This window comes from Microchirus variegatus (genome assembly GCF_963457635.1).
Source record: "Microchirus variegatus genome assembly, chromosome: 23".
Classification (NCBI taxonomy): Eukaryota; Metazoa; Chordata; class Actinopteri; order Pleuronectiformes; family Soleidae; genus Microchirus; species Microchirus variegatus.
Window position 1 is genome coordinate 5,029,875 of NC_139824.1, and position 13,226 is coordinate 5,043,100.

Here is a 13,226-nt window from a genome sequence, read left to right on the forward strand (position 1 = left end):
TGTTTTGAAATTATGTTTTGACATGTGGCGCCACCTACCGCTGTCTTCCAATCATTGCAGTCAGTAGAGTCTCAGCTGCCGAGCAACCACGGGTTGCCAGTTACGTCAGAAAACGGAACCTAAAAGACCTCTGTATTTTGAATTTGAATGTAGTAACCATTTTTGGCCACATTCTTACATATGGCACCTTTAAGTATATACTGTAATACTGAAAGTCTATATATCCATTTCACATTTATAACTGCTCATATTTCAAAAAAACAGACCAGACTCAGTAAAGGGACACGTTGTGGAAGCTTCTACTTGGCCAACAACAAAACTTCTTTTTGATGTGTGGTGTCCAACTGCAGCTTAGTGAACCAGCACATGAATCATTTCCTCATCGCATTCCTCGAGCAAATGCTTTTTTTTTTTCTACAATTCAAGCAAGATCAAAGCACTGACCTTCTCCCAGGCTGTAGCGGACACGGGCATCCCAGGCCAGCAGGGCCTCATGACTGCTGAAGCCAAGCACCAGAGTGTATGCCGAGCACAGGATGGTGAGAGTGTAGGACACACCATCATATCCTGACGCTGGCTCCACACCACAGATCCCCTGCAAGAACAACATTTAATTTTACAAGAAACATATCATGTCAGACAATAAGGTCAGGTGGATTTGACACCACAGTAGTCTCCCACAAAAAATACAAAGGCACATAAGTATGTCAAGGTATCTGTGTCTATCTGTGTCGAAAGAATGTTGGACTGCAGCAGATCTTGTTTGGCTCATTTGGTCTTACACAGTTTAGGGTAATCAAATCAAATCCAGATGGACTGGGTTGAATTCCCAGACTGCTCTATCAATTACTACATGCCTGGACAAGATACTTAAGAACAGTTTATACTTTCTGCATCCACATGTCAGCAGAGGATTCCATGTGATGTAAATTTTGTCATCCACCCATTTCTGTGATAGTCCAAGTTGAATTGACTAAGGACCACATGTACAACCCCCACCTAATGAATAGAAAGACATATTTTATTTGGCAAACCCCTGGTGAGAAATCTACAATGGAACATGAGCTCTTGTATGTACTGTATTTATGGACCACTAGACTGACACAGAACCTTGTTTTTAGTCTGATGTGAAACATGCATGCAGAAATGCAAAATATGATGTGACCCTTAACCCTAAATTGCTCCTCCAGGCATCTGTGCTGACAGTGTGTGAATGGCTATGAATGTCATGATAGAAAAAGCACTACATAATACAGATAATGTATGGGTGTGAATGGTTACATGACAAAACTGTAAAATCCTATGTGTGGGCACATATAAATACAGAACATCTACCATTCCCATCATATGTAGGCATGTGTTTTTTCAGATATTTGAGCAGATCCTGCATTTTTTTTCTTGTTTTATCCCAATGGATTATCAACTTATTCTCTCAAGTAAATGGGTCCTGGTGAAGATGGTCTACATTGACTCAAACTGAAGTAAACTAGTTTCATTGGGCCAAGTAGAGGGGTTTCAAACCACTGTGTCTCTGTGGACTCCTGTAAATAGCCAGTCATAAAATAAAATATGTTTTGCCTTGGACTTCTGTTGTTGACATGAGAATATCATACGCTCATCACCTCTTTTCTTTGAAGGTGCCAGCACTGCCAGTACTTTTACATCATACCACAGTAAACTTTATTTTAAGACAACATTTAAATCCAGCACGGATGGAATGGTTTCCACTCATATATCTATTTACCATAGATATCAAAACAATAATTATATGATGTTTAAAAATTTAAAGTGGTAGCTGACCATTAGTCACATACAGTCCCGGCGGCATGGCTGGGAGCTGTTTATTTTATTTGGGTTTTGTTTTTTACATCGGAGTGGCCAGCTCTCTATTATTTCTATCTTGGTTTATCGATCATACAACTCAACCAATCCAACCAACGAACGAAAGCAACATGCTGGCCAATCACAGGTGGTGGGGGCGGGTCACCGATGAGATGGTACGCTGTTAGCACTTGACGTTTATGGTCGCTAGTTACTAGCGGCGCCATTCACCGAAGCACTGAAGTAAAGAGTATACCTGGCGTAAACATTCATCAGGGGGTGCCACAAGTCTTCGTTTCGCTCGCAGCATTGTCCGTTATTTTAGCTACAGGGCAATGCCCGTTTACGTGCCTCCCGATTGTTAAAATTAGTTTTTCGTGCCGTGGCACCGAAGTCCATGCACTGTTCACCAGTTAGCGCCGTTAGCTCCTTGTGTCGTTTAGCGTGCCTACAGTGGAACTGGAGCGGTGTGTTTATTAAAGGAAAAGAGCAGCGCTACAAATAACCAGCATACTTGTGTAACTGCTTATCATGTAATATTCGTGAAACATTTAGCCAGTAGTAACCAGGTAACCAGTAGGGCTGCAACAATGGATTAATCTTTAGAGAGGTTTTTTTTTTAACAATTAATACAAACTTTGTGATTTGTTATCTTCTTAAATGTGAATATTGTCTGGTTTCTTTGCTCCATTTGACAAAAAAAAATCCTTAAAACTAGGTTTCAGGTGAGCCTAGTTTGAGTGAGTGTAACTCACCTGCATGATGCAGGTGAGTTACACTCACTCACTCACAAACTTTAGGTTACGTGTAGGCAGAAGGGAAACATGCTTTGTGCTGCTCCTCGTGCTCCCCAGCTGCTGTAGCTACTTCTTCCAGTATGAATGTTTACTTCAGTGTTCAGGTTGACATCCATGCTTCTTTTTCCAGTAGTGAAGCTGCTGTATGGTGCTATCTTCTTGAATACATGCTTTATTTGATAAATGTACACAGCACGACACATTTTTTTTTTGTGGATTTTGTGATGAACTGCCCCTTTTTAGTAAGAGCAAAATTATTTCTCCACACTGTAGGAGTGGTCACAGAGCCATATTGTTCACCCTGAAGCAAATAAATAACTCAAATAGGCTATAAAAAACCTATAAAAAATAGGTTGAAAAAGTTTGCCCCCGTGAAAAAATGTTATGCCCCCCCTTAAATGTTTTTCTGCAGCCGGGTCTGGTCACATATGAGTCCAGATAAGGTGTAAAATCATTTTGACCAAAGGAACTTTGAAGAATTAGAATTATATACAATAACAATGCAAAAAAAAAAAATAGAATGAAATACCAAAATACAGTATACAACAGCTTAATAACTCATTATAAAACCTTTAATTTAATTAAAAATAAGTGAGCTGGGATTTTACTGACTATATAAGCCTTACATGTACAGTATAAACAACAGCTGGAACAATAGAAGTAGTAAGTGGTGAGGTAGTATTTAAATTACTATATATAACACAGTTGGAATGTACAATATAAGCAGTTAAAGAATTTCAATCCACACTGGATTGAAGTGTTGAACTAAAATAAAGTGTATTCTGTCATGGAGCAAGTGTGCAGGTTATTCCCCCTTTTTTTTTTTAGCTTTGGACCAATGGGTTGTTCTTGGGGCCCAACTGTATGATCATGACCACAGTATATAAAGCCCGAGGTATAGAATGAGATGAAACTACCACTACAGGGATGAAATAAACCTGCCACCAGGGGCTGCACCTATGATCATTAGCAGCGGGCCTTTGGTGAACGTACCTCCAGTGTTATATTGAGCCTCTCCTTGCGGCCTTTCTCCTTCCCCTTCTTCTCCTTATATACCAGCAGAGACAGACAGTCTGAGGCAGACAAGGGACAGTCAGCAATGAGCTGTAAAAACTGACAGGCTTGAAGGTCTATTTTGTGATTAATGGGGGAATGTGAAAAAACAAGAGTGTCACTTTTGTAATCCCGCAGTGCGCTGAGACTGTGTTCGTGGCTCAGCTGTCATAATATACTGAAAACAATGATCCACTGGCACAGCTGATGGTGAAAGTCAAGTCACACACACACACACACACACACACACACACACACACAGAGTTAATGCACAGCTATTTTTGTTAGGAAACTACATTGACTTCCATTTATTCGGACAGCCTATGCAAACCACAATTCTTGTTTTAATCTTAAAATCTAAATGGAATCAGAAAGATGGCTTGCCTCATAAAGACTACAATGTGTTCCTGTAAGAATACACACACACACACACACACACACACACACAGACACAGTAGATTAGAGTATCACATTATTCCCAGAGTCTTTTCAGTTACTTCCAAGAACACAGCAGCATCATGATCCATATGTTATATACTGCAGTCAGTCCTCACAGCGTCTCAACTGAAAATCTATTCAGATTTTAAGACACGCGCCTTTTTTTTATTCTGCCAAACACTTTACAAAGAGCAAACTCTACATCATGTCCATGTCACTGCTTATCTTCGTGGCTGGAAGGCTTTCAAATAATTAACCTTCAATCAGAGTGGCACTAAAAACCCTCAGGATTTAACACACAGACTGTTAAAATGAAGGCCACGGAATGGGTAACTTCACTGTTAGAGGTGATTTTGGACACTTGGATCATTTCACAATTCGACTGAACGCGTCCAGCTCGTGTAGTGCGCACTGTCCACGCGCTGCCCGGTGGCACGGCGCTATGGTGCGTGCGCTCCCGTGGCTCACAAGGGTGTTGCGATCAGTTTAAGCACGTGAAGATGAACACCGATGAATGATTAAAGTGAATCGATTACTGATAATGCTGGGACACACACACATAATAAGAGGTGATTATAAATAGGAGCGGTTTTGTCACATACCTGCAACCGGAGAGGGCTTCCAAAGCACGACCCAGCGACTCTTCCACTGTGGACAAGTTAAAAGTAGAGACACAATGAGTGACTGACTCTGCTCCTGTCTGTGGAAACTCGGACACGCGTTTTAAAGTTTTCAATGAGAGCAAAGTTTGACGGAATTAACCTTTTTTCCATCTCTGAACTTGACTTGTCCCTCCGCGACAACTGTATCCGTCATCTTCTGTCATGGTTCCGAGCAAGCGTGTGTGTGTGTGTGTGTGTGTGTGTGTGTGTGTGAGTGAGAGAGAGACAGAGAGAGAGCGAGAGAGAGAGAGAGAGAGAGAGAGAGAGAGAGAGAGAGAGAGAGAGTGTGTGTGTGTGTGAGAGAGAGAGACAGTGTGTGTGTACTTACTTGTAACTGTTCCTTCTTTAAGAACTTTCCTGGTATAAACGCTGCCTTTGTTAGGACCAGTAGTTCTCATGGAGACTAAAACCTGGTTCTAATGAGGCATAACCTCATGTCTGAGGAACAGGATCAGACTTTAACTGGTTATGGTTAAGTTTAGGGATAACACTTAAGTTATAACAATAATAGTGCTGTGTGTGCATGAACTGGTCTTATACCATCTGTAGGACTCTCTCTAGTGTAAACACAGACCTTTGCAGGCCCAGTAGTCCTCATGGGGACAAAAGCCTGGTCCTAACAAAGCAGAACCTGATTTCTGGCTTTAGTTAAGGCATTATCGTTTAGTTAGGCTGTCCAAATGAATGGATATCAGTGCAGAGTCCTAAGAAGAATAGCTATGTGCAAATCTCTATCAGTGTGTGTGCGTGTGTAAAAGAGGGGGGGGGGGGGGTGGGTTCACTTTTCAAAATATCCTTTTACAGCTGAGGTCATGGCGGCAGACTTCACTCTCTCCCCAACAATCGGACCACCGAGGCAGGCAAAGACAGCCGTCTCCCTCCTCTGAGGCCCTGTCAAGTTAGTACAGTTGTCATCAGGCGTCAAACTCCTACATATTGTCAGCAACAGAGCCAATTCAATTAAAAACCACATACCCTTCACTTAACTTATGAGACTGGCTCTCAGCTGGGTGTTAGACAGGGATTCGCATAGCTTCAATGCTCATCAGTGGAGCCTCAGCTTCATATCCAGTTTAATCTGTAAAGGCTGTCTCAAATACACTCCCAATTATAAGACAACAGCAGTAAAAACTGTGAAAGATCACCATTCGAAAATAACGACTCTGCTATATAACAACATTATTCTCCTGCCCATATGTCCACAGAGCAAATCCTGTAGATGCAGCAGCGCTGCGGTTTGTTCTCAGCACTGACTCACTGTGGACTCAGCAAATAGCTGCAGTGTAATATACAGTAAATCTTCTTGTCTGGTGCCTTGACCAAGCCTGGACTCATTCATGGCAGACTCACACGTACACTGTTCATTCACTTTGAATGGGGCAGCGTCAAGCATTGCCAAACTGCACAGTGAGTCTGCTACATCACTTTGTATGCAGCAGAGGTTGAAAACTTTCTGAGAGGCGGAGGGAGCAGCAGCCAATCAATTTGTGTTCAACTATTCCATCACAGGTGCTAGACAATCGAATAAGTTTTGACATGTGAACTTCCAGTGAGTAAGAATTGGTGACATCTATTGCAAACAGACATCTATGTGCATTTAAAGTGCATTTAAATCATCCAAAAAATCAAGGATTTCACTCAGACAATGTTGCACTATGTTGCTGCACTGTTCAAACACTGTTTTTTAACAGATTACCAAAGATCCCGAGAGACGGCAGAGTTGGTTCACTGCTCAATGTGAGCTTAGAAGACGGAGTGATGGGAATCCACAGGCAACACATTCCGCCTTTATAGTGATCATCAGCTACAGAATCCAACACAAACTGACTTTAATGCCTTATTTCTTATATATGCGTTTATTGCAATGTGTAAAGGTTCTCTGGAGGGAAGCCTTCTAATAAACTTCAGGATGTCAGGATACTGCAGGTCTGGAATTATATCAGCTCCTGCTGTTGTACACATAAAAAAAGTCACCCTACAGTCATTATAAGGGTCAGATATTCAGTCTGTCAGGTTGTGCCATGCATTAGCAAATATAAAGTGTGCAGTGAACTCTGACAACCTCAAACTGACATTTGAGATGTTTATTTCTGAGGAGCCTTTCCTGCCACCGTGTTGGTGGAAACACACTGAGTCATGTGGCATCTGGAGCTTTCAGGCAAGTACAGTACAATGAAGTTGCGGTAACATTCCGCCGCACAGTACAAACCAAGAATGAGTCCGCGGTATGGATTTGGGACATAGCGTGTGATGATTAATCACAGTGTGTCGTTAGAAGCCCTCAGTACGGAATCCGGGAGCAGCTGCACAGTTGTTGACATGGAGCTCTTTGCCTCAGCTCTTTACCAGGACAGTGTTTCAGCTGCTGCAGAAACCCTCAGTGTGTTCAGACTCAGAGGCATCATCAGCAAGACAGTCTCATGATGCCTCCTCAAACAAATGTTGCTTTTAATTTACTACGGTCTGTCTGCCGTTTGCCCTCACCCTGCTCCAACTGTCTCTTGGCTTTGACCATGGAGGGCAAGTCTGAAGTTTGATACACTGCCGACCTCATCCTGCTGCCATGGTTGCGCAGCTCCAAGGCCACTCCCTCCCACTTCCTCTCCAGATCTGAGTTCTGGGAGCCTCTGCGGTGTTGCCTGGTGTCTTCCGGGTCAGTGTTGGTCCCGATGTTATCTAAATCCAAAGCTCGTTTTGGGGTGAAGCGGGACGTAGGTGACTTGGATTTTCGCCGTGAGCGTAGAGGAGGTCGTGATGGTGGAGGAGGAGGAGGAGGAGGAGGAGGAGGGGAAATAGAGGAATGGATGGGGTTGGAGGATGTTGTTCTTCTGCTGGATATTTTGAACCCCCCTCGTCCTCTTTCCTCTCCTCTCCATCTTTCTCTGTCTTTACCTGAGAAAGAAGAGGCTGCTTTAAAAATCAGACAGAGACAACCTAAGAGACGAGCAGAGGTCGAGTATGAGAAAAGAAATGGAAACGCACCCATCAGCACTGCAAACAATACTCATGCAAGGAGCTTTCATAAGAAAGCTAAAAATAAAAATCAAACGAGGAACCAAACCTAAAAGCATCCTCATCACTTGGAATGTTTTCTGTGTGAGAGAAAATGACCCAATGACATATTCAGTAAAATATCACACTCAAGACCACACAAACAACTCACGATACAATCCACAATACATGGTCCACGATACCAATAACATCATAACAACAATTCTGTGATCTTTTACAAGACAATCATATAGTATATCTATCATCTGTCTAACTGAAAAAAACAAAACATCAGCTAAAAGTTAAAAGTGCAGAATGTCTCTATTCACAACATAGAAAACAAAGTGCATACAATCTACAGTCAGGTCCATACATATTTTGGGACATCGACACAATTCTCTTCCTTTTGGCTCTATACACCACTACAATGGATGAAATGAAACGAACAAGATGTGCTTTAACTGTACACTTTTAGCTTTAATTGGAGGCTATTTACTCCAAATCAGGTGAGCGGTGTAGGAATTACAACACGTTCTATATATGCCTCCCACTAAGTAATGGGACAATTGACTGAAAAGCTATTTCATGGACATGTGTGGGCTTTTCCCTCGTTATGTCATCTTCAATTAAGCAGGTAAAAGTTCTGGAGTTGATTCCAGGAGTGACATTTGCATTTGGAATCTGTTGCTGTTAACTTTCTATATGAGATCCAAGGAGCTGTCACTGTCAGTGAAGCAAGCCAACATTAGACTGAAAAATCAAAACAAACCCATCAGAGAAATAGCAAAAACATTAGGTGTGGCCAAATCAACTGTTTGGAATATTCTTAAAAAGAAAGAATGCCCCGGTGAGCTCAGCAACACCAAAAGACCTGGAAGACCACGGAAAACCACTGTGGTGGACGACAGAAGAATTCTTACCCTGGTGAAGAAAAAGCCCTTCACAACAGTTGGCCAGATCAAAAACACTCTCCAGGAGGTCGGTGTTTGTGTTTCAAAGTCAACAATCAAAAGAAGACTTCACCAGAGTGAATACAGAGGGTTCACCACAAACCGAGCCTCAAAAACAGGAAGACAAGATTAGAATTTGACAAACACCTAAAACCGTTAGGTGTAACAACACCGTTACAATTCTGGAAGAACATCCTCTGGACAGAGACCAAGATCAACTTGTACCACAGTGATGGGAAGAGAAGAGTGTGGAGAAGGAAAGGAACTGCTCATGATCCACAACATACCACCTCATCAGTGAAGCATGGTGGTAGTGTCATGGCGTGGGCATGTATGGCTGCCAATGGAACTGGTTCCCTTGTATTTATTGATGATGTAACTGCTGACAAAAGCAGCAGGATGAATTCTGAAGTGTTTCGAGCAATATTATCTGCTCATATTCAGCCAAATGCTTCAGAACTCATTCGACAGAGCTTCACAGTGCAGATGGACAATGACCCAAAGCATACTGCCAAGGCAACCAAAGAGTTTTTAAGGCAAATATGTGGAATGTTATTCAATGGCCAAGTCAATCACCTGACCTGAATCTGATTGAGCATTAATTTCACTCGCTGAAGACCAAACTGAAGGAAAAATGTTCCAAGAACAAGCAGAAAATGAAGACTGTTGCAGTAGAGGCCTGACAGAGCATCACCAGGGATGAAACCCAGTGTCTGGTGATGTCTATGCCTTCCAGACTTCAGGCTGTAATTGACTGCAAAGGATTTGCAACCAAGTATTAAACAATGAAAGTTTGATTTATGATTGTTTAGTTTGTCCCATTACTTTTGGTCCCCTAAAAAGTGGGAGGCGCATATAGAAAGTGTTGTAATTCCTACACCGTTCACTTGATTTGGATGTAAATAGTCTCAACTTAAAGCTGAAAGTGTGCAGTTAAAGCACATCTTGTTTGTTTCATTTTCAAATCCATTTTAGTGATGTATAGAGCCAAAAATAAGAGTCAATGTCCCAATATTTATGGACCTGACTGTATGTATTGAAGGTGGATGGATCATCTCTTAATGGAGCTTTCACAGCCATTATCCTGCTGTAAACTCCCTATATTTTGACTCAACCCTATCTCACACACTACCCTAGTCTAACATGTAGGCCTACTAAACTTGATAATGATTTACATTAAGGGGATTTGCATTTCGTCCCCACTACATGTAAACAGATGAAGTCCCTACAATACACTTGAGAGAGAGAGACATGGAAGGCATTTGAAAACTAAGTGGATGTGACAAATTTTCCCATGGCACTTGGCTCACTTGGCTATGACATCATGGGAAAGACTGTTTGGTAATATCCTCTCTCTCCCTCGCTCTCTCTCTGTGTAATTAATGTGTTCCCGTCTTGATACAAACTGCTGCCATCTACTGGCTCAGATAAAAAGAGCCATAACTTTATCTGTGATAATTGGATTTTTCACACAGCTCTAGCTTCTTTAAATCATACGACTGACTTTAAACCCATTGTTACATCAAAGCTTCCACATCAACTATCTCACCTTTAAGCTCATTTTGAAAGTATAGCGGTTTATGAAAGGCCACTTTTATTCTCAATAATTCACACCACAGACGCTCTTTGCACTCTCCCAAAGGAAGTACAAATACCTAAACGCATGATATTCAGTGACAAGGAATTCTAATTGTTATGTCACTGTAACAACTGTGACGTAAGAAATATTTACTGTGTACAGCTGTGTTTTAGATCAGTGAAAAATCAACACTCAAATCAGTGATTGGAATATTTTTTGGTTAAACTCCACAAGGAGAAACTGGTTTCCTCTCGGCACGTGTCACCACTTCGTTACTTTCTCTTCTCACCAGCAGATGAAACCATGTGAGATGACAGGAACCAAGCTGCTGCTCTGTGAGGCAATTCATTATTCTGCTGACTGTTGGAAATGAGCAAATGTCCTAACCAGAGCCAGTGAACTAATACACAGGGCCAAAACTCTATATGTACACCAGGTTCTATGAGAAGTGTATCACATGAATACCACAACAAAAAGTATTATAAAGTGTTGTCTTGGTCTCATGATGTCAGTTTTATCATCATGATGAAGATGACTGTTTGAATACAAATTATCATTGAACCAGAACCTTTAGTGGTAGTTTGTGAGTAGTGTATGTACACACACACACTGACGTAGGCATACACAAATGCAGTTGTAGGCGAAACATATGCATTTGTTTATGACGTTTTTGTGACGTCCAAAAAGCCCAAAACGACAAAGCTTGCCCGATAAGGCATTTGAGGAGAGGAGAACCCTTGCATATCTAATAGCACTTTACCCCAAATAAGACCTTTTACCTCAAAACAAAAGACTCTACTTGCAGACACACAGACAGACAGAGAGAGAGGGAGAGCCATAACATAAGATAAAGATAAAGAAGAGAAAACAGAGTTTGCACAGATGGGGTTCAGCTGTAAATACTGAACTGAAGAATTCATTCCACATTCCACCTTGGATTCGTGTTGTTCATGTTAACACAAGAAAGCATGGTCTGAAACATGATGATAATCTAACTATAAAGCACGTTGTGTGTGTGTGTGACTTTGACTGGCATATCTCGCTGACCGTCAGTCAGATCGACCTAAGATTTTGGATATGGGTTGAGCATGGCCCGACGGTGTGCATCCTTGATTTCCGTCAGGATTGTTTTTCATCCCCCCCCCCGGCTACTTTTAAAAAAGATGCATCTGCAAACACTGTGTCAAAGAAATATGTGTTTGTTGTATAGACATTGTGTACATGATCATAACTTTAAGGACTGATGAGTATTGTATTGTGGGTGTTAAAAAGTGCATGGATGTGGCCACAATGGACGCGGTTCTATGGGTTGCGAATAGCCTACTGCTGTCTTCATATTGGTGAAACACGATACGATAATGTAGACAATAGTCTACTGGTAACAAACGATGTTTGTTAATGTATTGACGCATGTCATAGCCTAGCCCGAAAACTATTTATATTTAGTCTTTACACTATATTTTTTTTGCCATTCACCCATTCACACGCTGTGAGTGAATGAATGAGTGACAGCACACCTATCATACCCATTCACATGGTGCTGGTTCACCTACCAGTGCCTACCAGGGACACATCAGCATATAGAGGCTAGTGGGGCAGGGAAACCCTCAGTTGAAAGATGACCTGTTCTACCACTGACCCACTGAGTGAATGGGTAATTAAAAAATAAAAAATAAATCTTGGATATCATGCATATATGCCATATGGCCATATGGTAGTACTGTGGATGTTCGGCTAGTGTTATGTGAATTAAAGTAGGCCACCAGTAATAGTTAAAAGTGTTGTGAAATGACCTTTGGGTTTTTCATAAGTCATTGAGTTTTGGACAGTCTGACGCTTTTCCCATGGTGGTATTTAAGTTTCACTTTTCTAATCAGGATACTATGATGGGAATAATATTGCAACCTCCCATCTGCGGCAAGAGAAAAAATGTCCAAGGACAAATGAGAGTAAATTGAATAGAAAAAAAAAATGTTAATTCTGATGCGTTAACAAAAGACAGTGCAGTCAACTGAACAGAGGAGAATTGATTTCCACAGTGACACAACTGAAGAAACTGCAGGAACGGCTGCTTTGCATTTTCACAACGACTACAACAATGTGATGCTTTCACAACATTGACTATATACAATTTGATTATTTTAACTGAGAGTAAAAATGAAAAGGATGTGGGATACATTAATGTTCGCCTGAGAATACAGTACATAATATAGTAACAGTAAAAACCTTTAAAAAAAATGTAATGGTTTGACTTGGGGCATCCAATTTTCCAGCTTAATCTCTGCAGGGGAAAAATACTGCTAAAATCACTGTTTAACTGCTGGACTGAGGCGAGAAAGGGAGAAAATAAAAGTTACTGCAGTGTGATAAAGTGCTAACAAGAAAAAATAAACATGAAATAAAGTTGTACATGTACAGTTGTTCCAGAACTTTCTGTTCCACTGTATGTGTGCACACTCATATTTTTTGTTTTTGTTTTCATGAGTGAAAAGATAGTGTGCAAACTCAGAACGTGGTGTGTTTGAGACGATAAATAACAGCTGAGCATATGTTCATGGTGCTGCTGTGTGTATGCTTGTATGTACTGGGTCAAGCCCACTATGTGTCTTGTAAGTGCAATACTAAAGCCCCCATACCACTACAGAAGTTGAACCTTTTTATCAAATCTTAAGAACCTGTAAAAATGATAAAACATCTTGTTGTAATTGGCTAAAGTGCATTGTTAGATTCTGGACACTGGAGGGTTGGAGGGAGATGGAGGAGGGGGTTTGGCACTGGTCATCACCAATTCATCCTGAGCTTGTTCCTCGGCTTATGAAATATCCACAGCAAGTGCGCTCGAGAGTTCACACAGATACACACCACGCAGAGAAATGACAAGCCTAATGCATCAATATTTCCTCTCACTCTCTGAATTGTATCATCATACCACAAT

General features: G+C 41.3%; 1 protein-coding gene across 1 annotated transcript in view; it reads right to left on the bottom strand.

Annotated features, from left to right (window-relative positions):
* The window catches only part of LOC310943484 (protein Dok-7-like), a 34,832-nt gene extending 29,878 nt beyond the window's left edge, over positions 1 to 4,954 (bottom strand). Inside the window, exons 1-4 of the mRNA XM_083909070.1 lie at positions 4,872 to 4,954; positions 4,712 to 4,757; positions 3,612 to 3,691; positions 445 to 595 (exon numbers count right to left, since the gene is read on the bottom strand). Of these exons, the coding sequence (XP_083765196.1) occupies positions 445 to 595; positions 3,612 to 3,691; positions 4,712 to 4,757; positions 4,872 to 4,925 (331 nt within the window). The 5' untranslated portion in view covers positions 4,926 to 4,954. The remainder of the gene's footprint in view (positions 1 to 444; positions 596 to 3,611; positions 3,692 to 4,711; positions 4,758 to 4,871) is intronic.
* Positions 4,955 to 13,226: the final 8,272 nt, after the last annotated feature.